The sequence below is a fragment of the Salvelinus sp. IW2-2015 genome, linkage group LG35, assembly GCF_002910315.2.
Source record: "Salvelinus sp. IW2-2015 linkage group LG35, ASM291031v2, whole genome shotgun sequence".
Classification (NCBI taxonomy): domain Eukaryota; kingdom Metazoa; phylum Chordata; class Actinopteri; order Salmoniformes; family Salmonidae; genus Salvelinus; species Salvelinus sp. IW2-2015.
The window spans coordinates 19,938,625-19,957,707 of NC_036874.1; the positions used below are offsets into that span (position 1 = coordinate 19,938,625).

At 41.5% G+C, this 19,083-nt stretch overlaps 2 protein-coding genes across 3 annotated transcripts in view; one reads left to right on the forward strand and one right to left on the reverse strand.

Moving 5' to 3' along the window:
- si:dkey-34d22.1 (discoidin, CUB and LCCL domain-containing protein 1) overlaps positions 1 to 2,754 on the reverse strand; it is a 30,439-nt gene extending 27,685 nt beyond the window's left edge. Inside the window, exon 1 of the mRNA XM_023980661.2 lies at positions 2,586 to 2,754. Coding sequence (XP_023836429.1) covers positions 2,586 to 2,673 — 88 coding nt within the window. The 5' untranslated portion in view covers positions 2,674 to 2,754. The remainder of the gene's footprint in view (positions 1 to 2,585) is intronic.
- A 678-nt stretch (positions 2,755 to 3,432) lies between these two features.
- LOC111958560 (glucocorticoid modulatory element-binding protein 1) lies at positions 3,433 to 18,728 on the forward strand. 2 transcript variants are annotated; one of them, XM_023979817.3, is made up of 10 exons: positions 3,433 to 3,567; positions 12,683 to 12,827; positions 13,208 to 13,266; positions 13,513 to 13,634; positions 13,874 to 13,977; positions 14,636 to 14,784; positions 15,320 to 15,463; positions 15,782 to 15,919; positions 16,414 to 16,536; positions 17,188 to 18,728. In XM_023979817.3, exons 2-10 carry the CDS (start codon positions 12,700 to 12,702, stop codon positions 17,721 to 17,723), a joined length of 1,503 nt encoding a protein of 500 aa, XP_023835585.1. In that variant the 5' UTR covers positions 3,433 to 3,567; positions 12,683 to 12,699; the 3' UTR covers positions 17,724 to 18,728. The 2 variants fall into 2 exon arrangements, with proteins under 2 accessions (XP_023835585.1, XP_023835586.1); XM_023979818.3 differs by having other exon boundaries at positions 12,686 to 12,827.
- The last annotated feature ends 355 nt before the right edge of the window (positions 18,729 to 19,083 follow it).

A 19,083-nucleotide genomic window follows, 5' to 3' on the forward strand; every position in this document is an offset into this window, starting at 1 on the left:
GCGGCCTTTCAGGTTATGTCAATATAGGACTCGTTTTACTGTGGATATAGATACTTTTGTAACTGTTTCCTCCAGCATCTTCACAAGGTCCTTTGCTGTTGTTCTGGGATTGATTTGCACTTTTCGCACCAAAGTACGTTCATCTCTAGGAGACAGAACGCATCTCCTTCCTGAGCGGTATGACGGCTGCGTGGTCCCATGGTGTTTATACTTGCGTGCTATTTTTTGTACAGATGAACGTGGTACCTTCAGGCGTTTGGAAATTGCTCCCACGAATGAACCAGACTTTCGGAGGTCTACAATTGTTTTTCTGAGGTCTTGGCTGATTTCTTTTGATTTTCCCATGATGTCAAGCAAAGAGGCACTGAGTTTGAAGATAGGCCTTGAAAGACATCCACAGATACACCTCCAATTGACTCAAATTATGTCAATTATCCTATCAGAAGCTTCGATTGCCATGACATAATTTTCTGGAATTTTCCAAGCTGTTTAAAGGCACAGTCAACTTAGTGTATGTAAACTTCTGACCCACTGGAATAGTGATACAGTGAATTATAAGTGAAATAATCTGTCTGTAAGCAATTGTTGGAAAAATTACTTGTGTCATGCACAAAGTAGATGTCCTAACCGACTTGACAAAACTATAGTTTGTTAACAAGAAATTTGTGGAGTGGTTGAAAAGCGAGTTTTAATGACTCCTACCTAAGTGTATGTAAACTTCCGACTTAGTTTTGATGTCTTCACTGTTATTCTACAATGTAGAAAATTTTAAAAATAAAGAAAAAACCTTGAATGAGTAGGTGTTCTAAAACTTTTGACCGGTAGTGTAGTAATAACTGGACAGATGATCGGGAATTGTAGTCAATCATCAGCTCTGTATTGGACCAAAATGTATTGACTTCTTTGGGGGATTTGCTGGCAGGCCCTCACAGGTCTGTACTACCAGACAGGATGTTTAGCTGTGTAATCTATCACTACACAATGCTGCTGTGTCAATCAGAGCATGACAACACACCCTGAGTTTTTCATAGACCAGGAGAGGATTGCTATGTTTTTTCTTATACATTTGTCTCTTGCTTCTCTCTGGTGCCAAAGTGATTCAGAGGAAGAAATGTACCATGAATTGGTCATCTTCCTCTGTGAAGATACTAAATCCCCAGCAGCAAAACAAAATGCGTCAAGAGAGCCCAGATCTGCGTGGACATTCACAGTAAGTTTCCATATATGTGTGATTCATGTTGACCCCTGCCTGATTGTGAAATACTGTGTCAACACAAGGGGTACACTCTCTTCTTGTTGCATGTCTTCCTGCTAGTCTTCTTGTGGGGAATAGTGGGCGGAAAAAATACGTATATATGTTTTGTCACATACACCAGGTGCAATTAAATGTGTTGTTTTATAGGGTCAGCCGCAGTAGTACAGCGCCCCTGGAGCAAATTATAGTTATGTTCCTTGCTCAAGGGCACATCGACAGATTTTTCACCTTGTCGGGTTGGGTATTCAAACCAGCGAGCTTTCGGTTACTGGCCCTGGACCACATAGGTAAACACAGATGAGAGTTCACTATCTGCAATGGAATGCCACCATGACATCACAGATGACCTTTGAACTATCGGGATTTTGTGCTCCAGACAGACCCAAAGATATTAGTGGCTTTGGTTTGATCCACCCCATGTGTTGGAGAGTTATTCACAGGAGCACTGAGCCAGTGTTGTTACAACTAGGCATTAACTATACCCTTATATTAATTTAAACCCTATCAAAGCTAGTGTTGTTGACTACTTGCATGCACCCCTTTTGCTGAAGTCAACTGTATGTGTGACAGGGTTTTTGCATAAAATATTTACTCTCGGTAATGACTTGAAAGGATTCTCAGCAATGGAAAGGATGCTCAGTTTGTCGTAAATACTTGGAATGACACAAGCAGAACTTCTCCAAACGAGGATTGGTACTCACACCATTTGCCAATAAGAGTGAGTTACCAAAGAAGGGCAGTGTACCTTTAATTTACAAATACAACAGCTACCTTGTTTATGAGGACTTTTATAAGAAACCTGAATTAAACTCATGCATCATCTGATTGATCAATAATCTATGATATACACCTTCTGAAAACTGGGAATTGCAGCAGGAGCACATTGTCTATTTATGTCACCAATAGCCACTTTAGAAAATGTCAAACGGTTTCAAATGTGGACATTGTGTGTAGCCCTCAGCCAACAAAAAAAATAACATAGAAAGTGATGACAATATCTTCAATAAAGTAAGCACCACACAACATTAAAATGACATGAAGATAATCTGTGAATATGCTCATTTATGTAGGCTATTCATGTCGATTAAACTCAGTTTACAGTACCAACTAAATTCCACAACTTTTATTATATAAATATAATAGCCTACAATTTATAGAGTTATTTGATCATTATCCAGTCAAGGCTCAGAGTAATTATCTCAATACAAATATCTTAAGCGATTTATAAAAAAGATAGGTAGTCTAATGTCTTTGGTGGTCTATTGCTATACAAACATTATACTATTCTGTACATTGACCATATACATATACAAGGGAATAAATAGCTTACCCTCCTGTCCGTTGACAATTATAAACACGACACTAAAGACGATCCAAAAATTCACAGCATCTCTAATCTGTCCAGGTTTCAAGAACATGATTTCCGCGGATAAAAGCAAGAAGTAAACCCTCAAACCCCGGGATAACACTACTCAGTTCACTTCTGCAGAATTTACTAAATTACGAGGCATTGAATATTTACGATTGGGCACAGGGAGATGAAGTGAGATCTCATTGGCTTCCAGATGTGTCAATTAAATCACTTCAAGAATCGCTTTCCCAAATAAGGGGGTCTTGCTAGATGTGGACTCATAAATGCTGATCTAAGGTCAGTATAACTTGTTATTTATTGTCGACCGCGGGGATACGCTGGTCCTAGATCCGTGCTTAGTGACAACCACCCCCTAAAACTTGAAATGACTTGAGTTGTGCAAAATGCATTAGAGCAGGTGAGAACACATTCCCTATATTTTCTGAGTTTAATTGAGTGCTAATAATTTATTAGCCTAATAAAACTATGTGCGCTCTATGATTAGCCTACTGTACACAACTGTAAACGTCCGCTACCCTTTGGTACAACGTGTGCATTGAATTCTACCTATTTATTATGCAAAATAATTTTACACGGTCAACAAACATCACTTATTGCATGCAAATAATATATGTGTATTATAACAACACTCCTTTAGTGACCTAATGATGATACGTGCGGTCAAATAAAACAGTATGTATCGTTGTTGTGAGCTATTCTAGTCATTTAGCCTTCACCTTTTCTAAACCATTCCGTGGTGCTCAAGCAAGCGGTGCACTCCTAGTAGAGCAGTTTGACCGATATACACATCGCGTGCGAACAACCGCTTCTCGTGACAGTAGGACAGATGCTTCTCACAGGCAAATACTGCCTTCGTTGCAGGAAGTGTAGCGAAGCAGCAGTACAGCGCATGTTCTGAGAACTCTCTGCAAGCAAATGATGAATTCTCTGCAGTAAAACGGTAAGAACAACACAGAATATTCAGTTAAAATAATATTTTATCATTTCTGGTTGGTTTACGTTGTGTTTTCGATTGCCTAGTCTGGAATGGTGTGTACTATGTACACATTGGTTGGTTGTGTGCGTGCCGCCGCACCAACATAACGTCAGTTTGAGTGGGTGAAGGAGGGAGAGAGGCACGCAAGTGCCGAAGTGGTTTATGCGCTGGGAATACTGGCTAATATCTCTGAAACGTTTGTTGGTATTTTATAGTGGATCTCCATCGGATTTTCCTAATTTTTGAATAACTTGGTATCATTTTTTGATAGGGTTTAATTCCTTTTACCACTTCACACAAACCACGTTTCCATCCACATATGTTGTCCCATATTATAGACTCAATTACAGGACTGTTTCTAATACTTTTCAGCAAACTCAATGGATTAATGTACTACTCCACAATCTATGGGTTGGATTGGAAGCATCTGTCTTTACTGTACCATTTTTATAATGCACCCCTCCAAACCTACAGTGCATTTGGAAAGTATTCAGACCCCTTGACTTTTTCCACATTTTGTTACGTTACAGCCTTATTCTAAAACGGATTAAACTATTTTATACACACAAAACCCCATAATGACAAATCAAAAACAGTTTAGCAAATTTAGCAAATGCATTACAAAATAAAAAAACAGAAATACCTTATTTACGTAAGTATTCAGACCCTTTGCTATGAGACTCGAAATTGAGCTCAGGTGCATCCTGTTTCCATTGATCATCCTTGAGATGTTTCTACATCTTGATTGGAGTCCACCTGTGGTAAATTCAATTGATTGGACATGATTTGGAAAGGCACACACCTGTCTATATAAGGTCCCACAGTTGATAATGCATATCAGAGCAAAAACCAAGTCATGAGGTTGAAGGAATTATCCGTAGAGGTCCGAGACAAGGTTGTGTCGAGGCACAGATCTGGGGAAGGGTACCAAAAAGTGTCTGCAGCATTGAAGGTTCCCAAGAACACAGTGGCCTCCATCATTCTTACATGGAAGAAGTTTGGAACCATCAAGACTCTTCTTAGAGCTGGCCAACTGGCCAAACTGAGCAATCTGGGGAGAAGGCCCTTGGTCAGGGAAGTGACCAAGAACCCGATGGTCACTCTGCCAGAGCTCCAGTTCCTCTGTGGAGATGGGAGAACCTTCTAGAAGGACAACCATCTCTGCAGCACTCCACCAATCAGGCCTTTATGGTAGAATGGCCAGACGGAAGCCACTCCTCAGTAAAAGGCACATGACAGCCGCTTGGAGTTTGCCAAAAGACACCTGAAGAATCTCAGACAATGAGAAACAAGATTCTCTTGTCTGATGAAACCAAGATTGAACTATTTGGCCTGAATGCCAAGCGACACATCTGGAGGAAACCTGGCACCATCCGATGGTGGCAGCATCATGATGTGGGGATGTTTTTCAGGGGCAGGGACTGGCAGACTAGTCAGGATCGAGGGAAAGATGAACGAAGCAAAGTACAGAGAGATCCTTAATGAAAACCTGCTCCAGAGTGCTCAGGACCTCATACTGGGGTGAATGTTTACCTTCCAACAGGACAACGACCCTAAGCACACAGCCAAGACAATGCTAATCCTAACCCTAATTTGACAAATCTCTGAATGTCCTTGAGTGGCCCAGCCAGAGCCCGGACTTGAACCCGATCGAACATCTCTGGAGAGATCTGAAAATAGCTGTGCACCGACGCTCCCCATCCAAACTGACAGAGCTTGAGAGGATCTGCAGAGAAGAACGGGAGAAACTCCCCAAATACAGGTGTGCCAAGCTTGTAGCGTCATACCCAAGAAGACTCGAGGCTGTAATCGCTGCCAAAGGTGCTTCAACAAAGTAAATTTGAAACATTTCTAAAAACCTGTTTTTGCTTTGTCTTTGTGGGATATTGTGTGTAGATTGAAGGACAAAAACAATTTGAAACATTTTAGAATAGGACTGTAATATAACAAAATGTTGAGTGTCTGTATACTTGCATATGTGATAATGGCATTTATCCTATAATGGAGACTAAATTAAAGGACTGATTCAAGTTCTTTGTCAGCAAACTCAATGGATTAATGTTTTCAACCACTCTTCTATCAAGTTATGTATTAGAAGCATCTTTACTGCACAATTTACAAAGTCCACTCCTCCAAACCTAATTACATCACACACAATAATGGCATTTATCCCATATTAAAGAATAAATTAAAGGGCCGTTTCATATACTTTGTCATCAAACTCAATGGATTAATGTAGTACAACTACTCCACTATCTATGTTATGATCTAGAGTCATTTTTACTGTACCATTTTGAAAATGCTCTCCTCCAAACTACTCACATGACATAATGGCATTTGCAGTGCCTTCAGAAAGTTTTCAAACCCCTTGACTTATTCCACGTTCTGTTCTTACAGCCGGAATTAAAAATGTATTAAATAAATACCCCATAGTAAAAAAGTGACATTTTGTTTTTTAGAAATGTTCGCACATTTATTGAAAATGAAATACAGAAATATCTCATTTACATAATTATTCACACCCCTGAGTCAGTACTTTGTAGAAGCACCTTTGGCAGCGATTACAGCTGTAAGTCTTTCTGGATGAGTCTCTAAGAGCTTTCCACACCTGGATTGTGCTACATTTGCCCATTATTCTTTAAAAAATGCTTGAAATTGGCTGTTGGTCATTGCTGGACAAGCATTTTCAGGTCTTGCCATAGATTTTTAAGTAGATTTAAGTCAAAACTGTAACTCGGCCACACAGAAACATTTATTGTCTTCTTGGTAAGCAACTCCAGGGTAGATTTGGCCTTGTGTTTTAAGTTATTGTCCTGCTGCAAGGTGCATTAATCTCCCAGTGTCTGGTGAAAAGCAGATTGAACCAAGTTTTCCTCTAGGATGTGCTTAGCTCCATTCTGTTTCTTTTTTATCCTGAAAAATGACCCAATTCTTAACGATAACAAGCATACCCATAAAATGATGCAGCCACCACTATGCTTGAAAATATGGAGAGTGGTATTCAGTAATGTGTCTTATTGGATTTGCACCAAACTGGACAAATGTTTTATTGCTTTGCCACATTTCTTTGCAGTATTACTTTAGTGCCTTGTTGCAAGCAGGATGCATGTTTTGGAATATTTTTATTCCAGAACAGACTTCCTTCTTTTCACTCTATCAAATAGGAGAGTATTGTGTAGTAACTATGATGTTGTTGATCCATCCTCAGTTTTCTGCCATCACAGCCATTAAACTATGTAACTGTTTTAAAGTCACAATTGGCCTCATGTTGAAATCCCTGAGTGGTTTCCTTCGTCTCCGGCAACTGAGTTAGGAAGGACACCTGTATCTTTGTAGTGACTGGGTGTATTGATACACCATCTAAGGTGTAATTTATAACTTCACAATGCTCAAAGGAATATCCAATGTCTGCTTCTTTTATTTTTACCCATCTACCAATAGGTGCCCTTCTTTGCGAGACATTGTAAAACCTCCCTGGTGGTTGTGGTTGCATCTGTGTTTGAAATTCACTGCTCCGACTGAGGGACCTTACAGATAATTGTATGTGTGGTACAGAGATGAGGAAGTCATAAGAAAATCATATTAAACACTATTATTGCACACAGAGTGAGTCCATGCAACTCATTATGTGACTTGTTAAGCACATTTTTACTCCTGAACTTATTTCGGCTTCTCATAACAAAGGGGTTGACACGTTTGTCTGGTTTGTCCCCGGGACAAAGCGGGAACTAGACAAAACCACCAGGGGACCATGAGCGAACATCCCAAGAACATCCTAAAAACGTCCTCGAGAACGTTCCCTTGGGTCCATCACACAATGTCCTAAGGACTAGTGACATTAACATCCTGAGAACTTCCTAAAAAAGGTCCTGGCAGTGATGGCCTGAGAACTTACAGGGAACCAGACAAAGGTCCCCAAGAGAAAGTTCCCTTGGATTTTGTGATTTGAGGGCCCCAGCCAGAGGCCAGTCTGAGCCCCCCCCCCCGCCCCTCCCCTCCTTTCTTTTTATAGGTTTTATAGTAACGACGTTATTTAACTGTAAAAATGACAGCGCCACTCTGTCTCACTATATGTAGCCCATGTATTTGATGCTGTCTTGCCAAAAAAAGAGTATGACACTCTTTTTGGCCAGACAGCATCAGATACATGGGCTACACATAGATGTCCTCTGCCTCGACGAAGATTGCAGTATTATCTGCAGCACCTGTCTTTTTACTGAAGAAATGCATATTGTATACCCCTAGAGTCTAAGGGCCCGGCCCTGGGTTTCAACTAAGCTAGCCTCGTCGAGAACCAGGATTCCCTTATACAGGTAAGCCTGGGGAAGTTCATGGCAGAAAAATAGCTAAATATGGGTGGAGACCCGGTGTAAATCAGTAATGCCTTGCTTGGGCGGAGCTACAGTACTGCTCACTAGATTAGTGTCATAGGTGCAACAGTGTGTGACAATTCTTTTTACCGTCTATGTTGAGGATGGCTAGGAAATCGCCAATTTAAACCCCATCAAAATATGTTGATGCATGTCAATTTTGTGTATAGAGCACACTTCGGACAAAACTGAATTACTTTTTTCCTCCAGGTTGGCAATGTTGCAAACTATACTGAACAAAAATCTAAACGCAACATGTTTGTCCCGTGTTTCATGAGCGGAAATAAAAAATCTCAGACATTTTGCATATGCACAAAAAGCTTATTTCTGAAAGAAAATGTGTAGTTTACATTACTGCTAGTGAAAATTTCTCCTTTGCCAAGATAACCCATCCACCTGACAGGTGTGTCATATCAAGAAGCTGATTAAACAGCAGGATCATTACACATGTGCACCTTGTGCTGGGGACAATGAAAGGCCACTCCAAAATGTACAGATTGTCACACAACACAATTGGCATGCTGACTGCAGGAATGTCCACCAGAGTGTAACGGCAGCCTTCCTCCTCTTCACGAGAAGAGAGGGTGTAACAGGGATCGGACCAACACGCAGCGTAGCCAGTGCTCAACATGTTTAATAAAACGATAAACAGTGAACACTTACAACGAATACAAAATAACAAATGTGGCAAACCGATACAGCCCTATCTGGTGCAGAGAAAACACAAAGACAGGAAACAACCACCCACAAACCCCAACACAAAACAAGCCACCTATAAATGATTCCCAATCAGAGACAACACAAAACACCTGCCTCTGATTGAGAACCATATTATGCCAAACATAGAAACAGACAAACTAGACACACAACATAGAATGCCCACCCAGCTCACGTCCTGACCAACACTAAAACAAGCAAAACACACAAGAACTATGGTCAGAACGTGACACAGAGCTGTTGCCAGATAATTGAATGCTCATTTCTCTACCATAAGCTGCCTCCAACATAATTTTAGAGAATTTGGCCGGCCTCACAACTGCAGACCACGTGTAACCACGCCAGCCCAGGACCTCCAAATCCAGCTTCATCACCTGCGGGATCGTCTGAGACCAACAACCCGGACAGCTGACGAAGGTGTGGGTTTGCACAATCAAAGAATATCTGCACAAACTGTCAGAAACCGTCTGCGTGCTCGTTGTCCTCACTCGTTGTCCTCACCAGGGTCTTGACCTGACTGCAGTTCGGCGTCATAACCGACTTCAGTGAGCAAATGCTCACCTTCGATGGCCACTGGCATGCTGAAGAAGTGTGCTCTTCACTGATGAATCCCGGTTTCAACTGTACCGGGCAGGTGGCATACCGCGTGTATGGCATCGTGTGGTGAGCGGTTTGCTGATGTCAACGTTGTGAACAGAGTGCACCATGGTGGGGCTATGGTATAGGCAGGCATAAGCTACAGACAATGAACACAATTGCATTTTATCAATGGCAATTTTAATGCACAGAGGTCCTGAGGTCCTGGCGAGATCCTGAGGCCCATTTTTTGTGCCATTCATCCACCGCCATAACCTCATGTTTCAGTATAATAATGCACGGCCCCATGTCGCAAGGATCTGTACACAATTCCTGGAAGCTGAAAATGTCCCAGTTATGCATGCCAATTTCGACTTTCTGCATTTGCGGTGGAAGGTGGCAGAGCTACAGCGGTGTTTGTCAGGCCAGGAGACATCTCGAAAATCCGTCTTCTAACAAAAACGTCTGTAGTGTCCAAACGGTTTGTCCTACAAATGAACATGACCCATCAATGGAAAGATTACTCTCACGATGGTGTTTTGCTCTACGAGTGTCACGGTACGCGTAGGAAGGTAACCTGTTACCGGGCCAAAGAATTTATGGAAGTGAATAGGGCAATTCCACGTCAAAGGTAATAATACCACGGTAAAATGTATTTGATTTTTATCCTAAGCTTTCTTAGAATTTAGATATAGGACAGACACTTGAAAACATACTTCCTTTTGATGACATTTTTGACTATCTGTTTTTCCATGTATGAATCTGTTATTCAATGCATTTCTATGGGCTAATAGTGGTAAGGCCAAATTCTATGTTTCATCAAATATATACAGTACCTGTCAAACGTTTGGACACACCTACTCATTCAAGGGTTTTTCTTTATTTTTACTGTTTTCTAGTGAAGACATCGAAACTATGAAATAACACATATGGAATCATGTAGTAACCAACATTTTTTTATACAAATAATATTTTATATTCTTCAAAGTAGCCACCCGTTAATTGAAATGCATTCTGTCATCAAGGCACAGGGTGGCTACTTTGAAGAATCTCAAATGTAAAATATATTCTGATTTGTTGAAAACTTTTTCGGTTACCAAATGATGTGTTATTTCATAGTTTTGATGTCTTCACTATTATTCTACAATGTATAAAATAGTAAAAAATAAAGAAAAACCCTTGAATGAGTAGGTGTGTCCAAACTTTTGACTGGTACTGTATATATTTGATGAAACATTGAATTTGGCCTTACAAGGTGCACCTGTGTAATGATCATGCTGTTTAATCAGCTTCTTGATATGCCACACCTGTCAGTTGGATGGATTATCTTGGCAAACGAGAAATACTCACTAACAGGAGTGTAAACAAATTTGTGCACAAAATTTGAGAGAAATACACTTTTTGTGCATATGGAACATTTCTGGGATCTTTTATTTCAGCTCATGAAACATGGGACCAACACTGTTGCGTTTATATTTGTGTTCACTGTAATATGGGCTACTTTTATGTACAGTGTGTGTACTTACATTGTTATAGTACCAGGGTTACGTTTACCAGCTAGAAATATTGTAATCAGATTACATATATTTTTGAAAAACTAGATGATTATTTCGAGGATTACTTTTAAATTCAGAAAGGATGTTTGCGAAAAAATATATTTCACTCTTCTCTGTTTTCTCAATGACATTCAAATCAGCATTGAAAAAAGGCACAAATTTAAGTTTGTTCCAACTGAGCAAGTCTGAGCACAGATCAGAGACCACTATGATGACACACCAAATGTGTTTGATGGATCGTGGGAAAAGAGCAGGAATAGGCTTTTGTAGGCTACAGTCTAAGCTATGTCTTGCATTGGTGCTACTGCTGTCGGCATCCAAAGATTATCCAACTTGAATAAACGCTCGGAAGTAAGGATGACAGCAGTGGTGTAGTCTACGGTGATACGGATATCACTTACTATTGATATCTACATTGGCGCATTGCTGCTCTCTCATTTAGCTATTTGCGCTTTATGGATTGTGGTTGTTGTGGATAGCTGTTCACAAATCTAAATGGGTATTTGAACCCAAAAATGGTTGAATTCAAGAAGTTTAAGCTGCCTGTCAATCATTGTTTTTGAAACCAGTGGACAGCCAGTGAAAAATGTGCTCTTGCAACAGCTGCGTAGTGCCGATCCCAGCCTATGGAATAAAAGTAGGGCTTTTATTGTTCAATCTAATTCATGCTGATTTAAAAAATAAATAATCCATAGGCCTAATGGACACATGCTCAAACTCGCACACTTTTGAATAGAGGTAAAGGGGCAATCTGGAGTTAATACATCAATTTTAGGATTTATAAATTATATTAATGTAAAGATAGAATTTAATCATATTATTATATGTAGTAAAAAGCGAGGGGTTAGAAGAATCCTACATAGCCAAACCATAAAGTAAAATTTTACATCCATATATGGCCAGCTATGTAAACTTTAACATTGATTTATCCTGCAATAGATGTCGTTCAATTGGTAACATACATGTTTGTCTTCTTCTAATGCCTCTTAAGGGGAAAGTAATCTAAAAGTAATGGAACGTAATCAGATTACGTTACTGAGTTTGGGTAATCCAAAAGTTACGTTACTGATTACAATTTTGGACAGGTAACTAGTAACTGTTAACGGATTAGATTTAGAAAGTAAGCTACCCAACCCTGGTTAGTACAGTAGGTAATCTCAGCACCCAGAATAACCAATGAGAGACTACACTGTCTGCTACTTATGGAGCTACCTAGAAGGCATGATTTTAGCACCACATGCAATAAAGTGGTAATGTTGTTTTCTCTATTTCTTCTTACAAACCATTCCAAAGTTAGGGGAAGAACAATTCAACTTGTTGAAGCCTGTCAGTCTGTTTTTGTTAACCCCTATTTATATATATTTTTTTAAAGGGGGTAACCCATACTAGTAAATGCTCATAACCTTCACGCAAAATACTTTTTGTCAGATGATAAATTATTTGATTACATGAGAAGAAAGCCCAGTCAGAACCATTTGTACCATAAATTCAATATGGATCTATTCTCAATAGCTACTATTGCATGTCAGGACCTACAGTACTATTTTGGACTAGCGTAACATGGACCTCTATACAGTATGCTGAAAAGCATCCCTGTGTGTGCGTGTGTGTGAATGCGTGCATGGGGTGGCAGGTAGCCTAGTCGTTAGAGCATTGGGCCAGTAACCGAAAGGTTGCTAGATCGAATCCCCGAACTGACAAGGTAAAAATCTGTCGTTCTGCCCCTGAACAAGGCAGTTAACCCACTGTTCCTAGGCCGTCATTGTAAATAAGAATTTGTTCTTAACTGCCTTGCCTGGTTAAATAAAGGTTAAAATAAAATAAAAATATATATGCCCATAAATATGCCTGTCCCTACAGCAGTCCAGGGAGTGGTCATGGCGAGTGCTGAGATCACAGTGTCCTCAAGGAACATAGTGATGGTGAAGGAAGAGGAGGAGGAAGGGGAGCACTGTGAGAGCTGTGAGACTCAGGTCATCCTCGATCTGCAGCCCATCATACAGGGGTAAGACTTTAAACCACAGCAGCAATTCAAAGAGGGGGCACTGGACACAACAGGGTGGATGGAGGGTTTGAGTTATCATTTGGACAAAATGCAAAAGTCTCAAAATTCTATTTGCAATTAGTAACTCATTTAATGTATCGTTACTGCGTGATGTAATTACACTAAGAAATTACAAATGTAACAACTTTTTTTTAAAGTGTACAAAGTGTGCTTTTCTAGACATCCAAGTTGTCAGTTATAAGATCAAGAGTAAGATAAAACTGTCGTTGAAGTGTAGAATTCTGATAGCAGGTTCTGTTATGTACTGTACATTGTAACAGCTGCCTCAGTGGGAGTGGTGAATATTGCATGAAATAGTGGACTTTTGTCGCCTCCTACAGGGCAAATGCGGACAACGCCGACACTGGCTCTACTGTCCTAGCCATAGAGACACATCGTGGTAAGATTCCACAAGACGCTTTGTTTCTATTGCTTATTTGTATGACCAGTATTTTAATTCATTACTACATTCAACGTGGAGATTAGATTTGTATTGTATACATCATCTAGTAATAAAAAAAAAAACTGGATATATCATTCGTATTATCTTGTTTTGCTGTGTTTTTGATGCATGGATGCTTGCTTGTGATATTGTGTACGTTATATACTGTGTGTTTACATTGTATTTGACCATTATGGATGCTAGAAGACAATCTTGCGGAGGGTGAGGAGGTTGAGTATGGATACCCCATCACCTGTGGCGAAAGCAAAGCAGTCCTCCTGTTTAAGAAGTTTGTCTGTCCTGGCATCAACGTCAGATGTGTCAAGGTACCAGTCATCAAGTAACTTGTTCATAAGTACTGTATGTCACTAAGAAACACGCTGGTGTGTATATGTGTGTACCTGTGTGTGTGCTGTTTTTGTGTGTGGGGGTGGGGGGTTGTGTGTTTGTGTTCATAGATAATTTTGCTTTCCATTGTCGATATGAAAGCATGTGAGATTTTTTATTGTTATTTAACTCTTTCTGTGCCTGCGATTCTCTGTGTTGCTGTTTCTCCTCCCTGCAGTTCAATGACCAGCTGATCAGCCCCAAGCAGTTTGTTCACATGGCAGGGAAAGCCACGCTGAAGGACTGGAAGAGGGCCATCCGACTGGGAGGGGTGATGCTCAGGTAGGCTGCCTCCTACTGGGTGGAGGACAGCGTTTACATATACATTTTTGGTCATTTAGCAGACGCTCTTATCCAGAGATACTTACAGTCAGTGCATACAACTAAAGACGCTAAGACAACCACATATCACAAGTAAAAACGTTATTAAATAAAGCATTTATATGCAGAATCAGTGCTAGGAAAAAGACAAGTGCAGGTTTGGGTTCAATATGTGTCTGGGATCTTCTTGTTTTGCCTGCATTGGGTTACCTGGAGTTTTTTTTGGCCCCATTACATTCCACTACCAGTTAGTAAGCAGCGTTCTTGCGGTGGTAGGATCACATATCACGCTGTCAAATTGCTGAGGTGATGCATTTCTCACCCCATCTTCGTGTTTGCACTTGTTCTCTGTCCATCTGGGGTTTAGTCTGCTGCCTTCATCCCTACATATCAGATCAGAAGCTTTTGTTACAAGCAAAGCTTTGATAAAACATTGAATTCGTTAACCACTTGTAAACATTTCCCTGTGTAATACACATATTGCCGCAACTAGAAGTAGCTATTTTCGGACTGGATTAGATATAGTGAAAACAATGTTTATTATTATAGAACTAATCATAAAATAAATATACTAAACCATTCTCCTTCTCCCAAATCTTCTCTTATGTCCTCTATGCAGGAAAATGATGGACTCGGGTCAGATTGACTTCTACCAGCATGACACAGTGTGCACCAACACCTGCCGCAGCACCAAGTTTGACGTGTTGATCAACAGCACCCGCTTCCTTCCGGGCAGCGCCATGCAGCCCCCCCCTTCCCCTCTGCCAAGTGAGCCTATCAGCCAATCAGCCAAGGGCTGACTACACACTGCCCAGTGTGCCTATCAGCCGAGGGCTTACCTAACTAAAGTACACGTTTACTAAGTACACATTTACTCTCTCATATCCCGTGGCGGCTGCCATTTATTCAACTGCTGTTTTTATCCCTGCACAAACTACACTTCACCTTCGTAAACTGGTACCACTCATATTTTGAAATGGACTACATCAAAACATCAATGAATAATTGCCCTCAGCAGTCTTTGGTGTGGCACCTATTTTATCACTGCACAGGGCAGTGATTGGAATCTAGAAGTAGGAAAACAATTAGATTTAGGGGCCTCAATGGTCTCCTCAGCAGCGCATAGAACTTGGATTGAAAACCCTGTACTGTGAAGGCACTTGCAGAGTCACACAGTTGTTACCACTGCTTACAACCAAATGTCTACAACAGAACTGGATCAGCATTTGAGCTAGTGATATGAGTGATGACATGAGATGTTGGAGGAGTGGTTTGATGTGTGTTGGTGGCTCTCTGTGTATAGTAGATGGAGGCCATGCTGCAGTGTCAGATGAGAGGCTAGAGGAGAAGGCCTACACTACAGTGGAGTGGAGCCCTGGGCCAGCTCCTCCCATCACCAGCACAGCCAATGGACATGTCAAGAGGAAAAGGGGTGATATCATCCCTGGTCAGTATAGCAACAACAGGGATACATTGATAGTTAGCTGAATGTAAACATACGCAAACAGGCACGCGCTTACGCACACACGTTCACACACACATACTGTATAAACACACACACTAACGCACGCATGGTGGCACGCACTCACTCACACATACACACACACACACACACGTGTTTCTTAGGGACTTACAGTACTAAGGAAAGTCACTTTGATGACTAAAAAGGCATCCTGGTCACATCTGACGTCTTGACATACACACACACATTCCCCCAACACCATTCCACTTTCCTAATCATGCCACGTCTCTTGCCTTTCTCTAGATGGCAGTCTAAGCTTTTGGAGAGGCATAGCAGACGTTGGCCTGATGGGGGAGGTGTTATCCAGTTTCCGCACAGAACTGGTGGCCATGTTGAGAGGAGTGGAGGTCCGCAGTGAGAAGGCCATTCTGCAAGAAGCCGGTGAGCTTACACACTCTGTGACAGGTTCCCACAAATACTTACATAATACTGACGTGTATGAAATATCAGAGAGTAAAAGAAAATCTGTTCTGTGGGTAACATGCACACTGAGTGTACAAATCATTAAGAACGCCTTCCTAATATTGAGTTGCACCCTCCCTTTTGCCATCAGAACCGCCTCAATTTGTCGGGGCATGCACTCGATAAGGTGTCGAAAGCATTCCACAGGGATGCTGGCCCATGTTGACGCCAAAGCTTCTCACAGTTGTGTCAAGTTGGCTGGATGTCCTTCGGGTGGTGGACCATTCTTGGTACACACGGGAAACTGTTGAGCACCTGTACTCAGTGTATTTAGCAGGTTTATATAGAGAGAGTTGGATTGGCAAGAGTTTCGTAGAAAAAAAATCATAATTGGGGATTGGTTCATTTGTTGGACTGATTTATTTGAATTGCCTGTCTATTTGTTGTTACTGTGATGTGTTTTGTTCTGTCAGACGCTGTTGTACTGAACTCCCTTTCTGAGATGTTTGGACTGCTGGACTCAGTGAGGAGGGTTCTGGACCTGAGACGCAGTGAGATTGATGGCAACCAGCAGCAGGTCCACAATGCTCTTAATGGTGAGAGAATGTAAGCTTGGATGTGAGCTTGGAATGGGCAAACGTACACTCTTGGAGAAAAGGGTTCAAAGAGGCTTCTTCGGCTGTCCCCATTGGAGAACCCTTTTTGGTTCCAGGTATAACTATTTGGGGTTCCATGTAGAACCCTCTGTAATGGGTTCTACCTGGAACCAAAAGGGGTTCTTCAAAGGGTTCTCCTATGGGATTCTAGATTGCACAACACCATTTGTACTGTACTTACAATATATAGGTTTGGATCCCTGCACTAAAAGTAACACCATTGCTTAAGTTATTTTTGCTTACCTGGTATGTATTCAGACTATTACTATGTTAGGTTTCCTTTTTTCACTTGTGGTAAACCGTGGGGTGTTGGGTTTCAGTGTGCAGAGATTAACACAGAGACCGTGAGGTTTTAGTCAGCAAACACAACTTTACTAGGCCATAAAATAAACATAACACAGAAAATCACGTAGGTTTGGCTCGGTCCTTCTTCTCAGCTTTGGTTCTGTGTCGGTCTCTCCCGGTTCTCTGTGCCAGACGTCGCATCACGTACCTCCCCTCTATTGTCACCCCCCGGGGTAGACCTCCCGGGATACCACACACTGTTCATTGCCCGATGTTATACCAGTACAACCATGTGTCCTTCCTCAGTGCTGGAGGACCAGTTGGAGGACCAGAGGAAGCCGAGGCAGGATGAGCCCCCACCCAGCCCTGGTCACCTCTACATGGGCAGGTTCTCCAAGACCACCCCCTCAAAGTGCCCGCGGCTGCATCGCTCTAGCTCTTCCACCACCCAGCCTCAGAACCAGACCACACAATCGTCCATCGTCTTATCTCCCATCACCACATCCCCAGTGGGTCAGCCTCTCAATGTGGCCGGCCTGCCTGTGGCCACACTGGCCCAACTCCCCACCGGCTCCCAGCTCTTCACCCACTACACCACTGGCAACACCTCTGCAGGAAAGAGAGGCAGCACCAGGTCCGTGGCTCTCCATGCAGCCTCCAGGGTGACTGTGCTCAACACAACCACAGAGTCATGGGTGGGGACCCCTCTACAGGTGCTTCATCTAACCCAGAAGAGGGAGCAGGACTCTGGGGACATGGAGAGCCAGAGGCCGGGGGAGGAGAGGATAGTACTTGTGCAGCAGGGGGTACTACTAGACACTCCAGGGATTCAGACACACTAGGTTGGGAACAGTGGGGGCTCAATCAGAGATGGAGGAAGAGATGGAGGAGGAGGAGCAGGGGAGGGACAGGAGAGTGAAGGTACAGAAGGAAGGGTTGCATAATGTAGAGCATGTCTTTGGCACGAAGAGGGCATATAACCATGTGAGAGAAGAGAGAACCGTAAGGAATACAGTTGAAAGAGAATAGAGTGAGCGAGCGAGAGAGTGTGTGTGTGTGTGTGTGTGACTGTGTCTGTGTGGAAGAAAGCAAGAAGGTGAATTTCGTCATGTCATGTGTAACTCCACACAGACATTTCAGATTTTAGGCTATATGTGTAACATAATTTTAACGTACAGTACTTTTTCACATGGTGTTTATTACTGCAGGGCCCATAGTACTTTAATTACCCATGGTCTTCATCATCAAGGACATTGATATACTTAATGATAGGGGAGAGTGGGCTAAGTTGAGCCATTTCTCCGTCAAGGGAAATATTGTATTCTTTCTAACAAAGATGTCTACATTTATTTCAACATGTTGTGTATCACTGGAAATAATCAGAATTATGTAAATATTACAGTTTTGCGGGACAAGGTCTGTTAAGCCGTCTATTTCTGTACTGAATTAAATATTACCACTACTGTTTTAAAACCCTGTCTACCTTTAATTTCCTAAACACAAATCAACACAATCACAATCTCTTTTTTGTGTTGGAATAATTTAAAGCATATTTATCACTGTCTTAAAACCTAACAAACTCTTTGTACTTTTTTAAAACATCTTTTAACTTAGGCCCTGTTGTCACCTCATATCCCAGCGATAATGAGAAGAAAACACGTTCAACTTGCCATTGGCTCAACTTCCCCCATGGCCATTGGCTCAACTTTCACCCCATTGCAAACATTTTGACTATATTACCCCACACAGGTACAAGGAGGCACTTTCATGCTAGGTTTAGGACCTCATATTGAAGCTTATAGAGACCCCCAACTGATGTACAGAACAATCTTAAAATGATCTACACTGGTTTAGATACAGTACAAGCATCATGAAAACTCTTAACACAATAAATTAATTTTTTGGGACCTAACTTGCTTACCACTTTTTCCATGTGTTTTCTTTCTTCACAGAGCTCTTCCTAAAGATTTGGTCAAATAAGACATGTTTTGTGTATGGTTTCCTAAAAACAAGAGTGGCCTAACTTACCCCTTTAGCTCAGCTTACCCCACTCTTCCCTACAGGGTTTCATCACAACCTCTTCAGTAGTTCTCATCAACTCCTGTAAATCACAGCTTGTATTCATAAAGCGTATCAGAGTAGGATTGCTGCTCTTGGATCAGTTTTGCATTTTAAATCATAATGAATATAAGGGGGGACCTG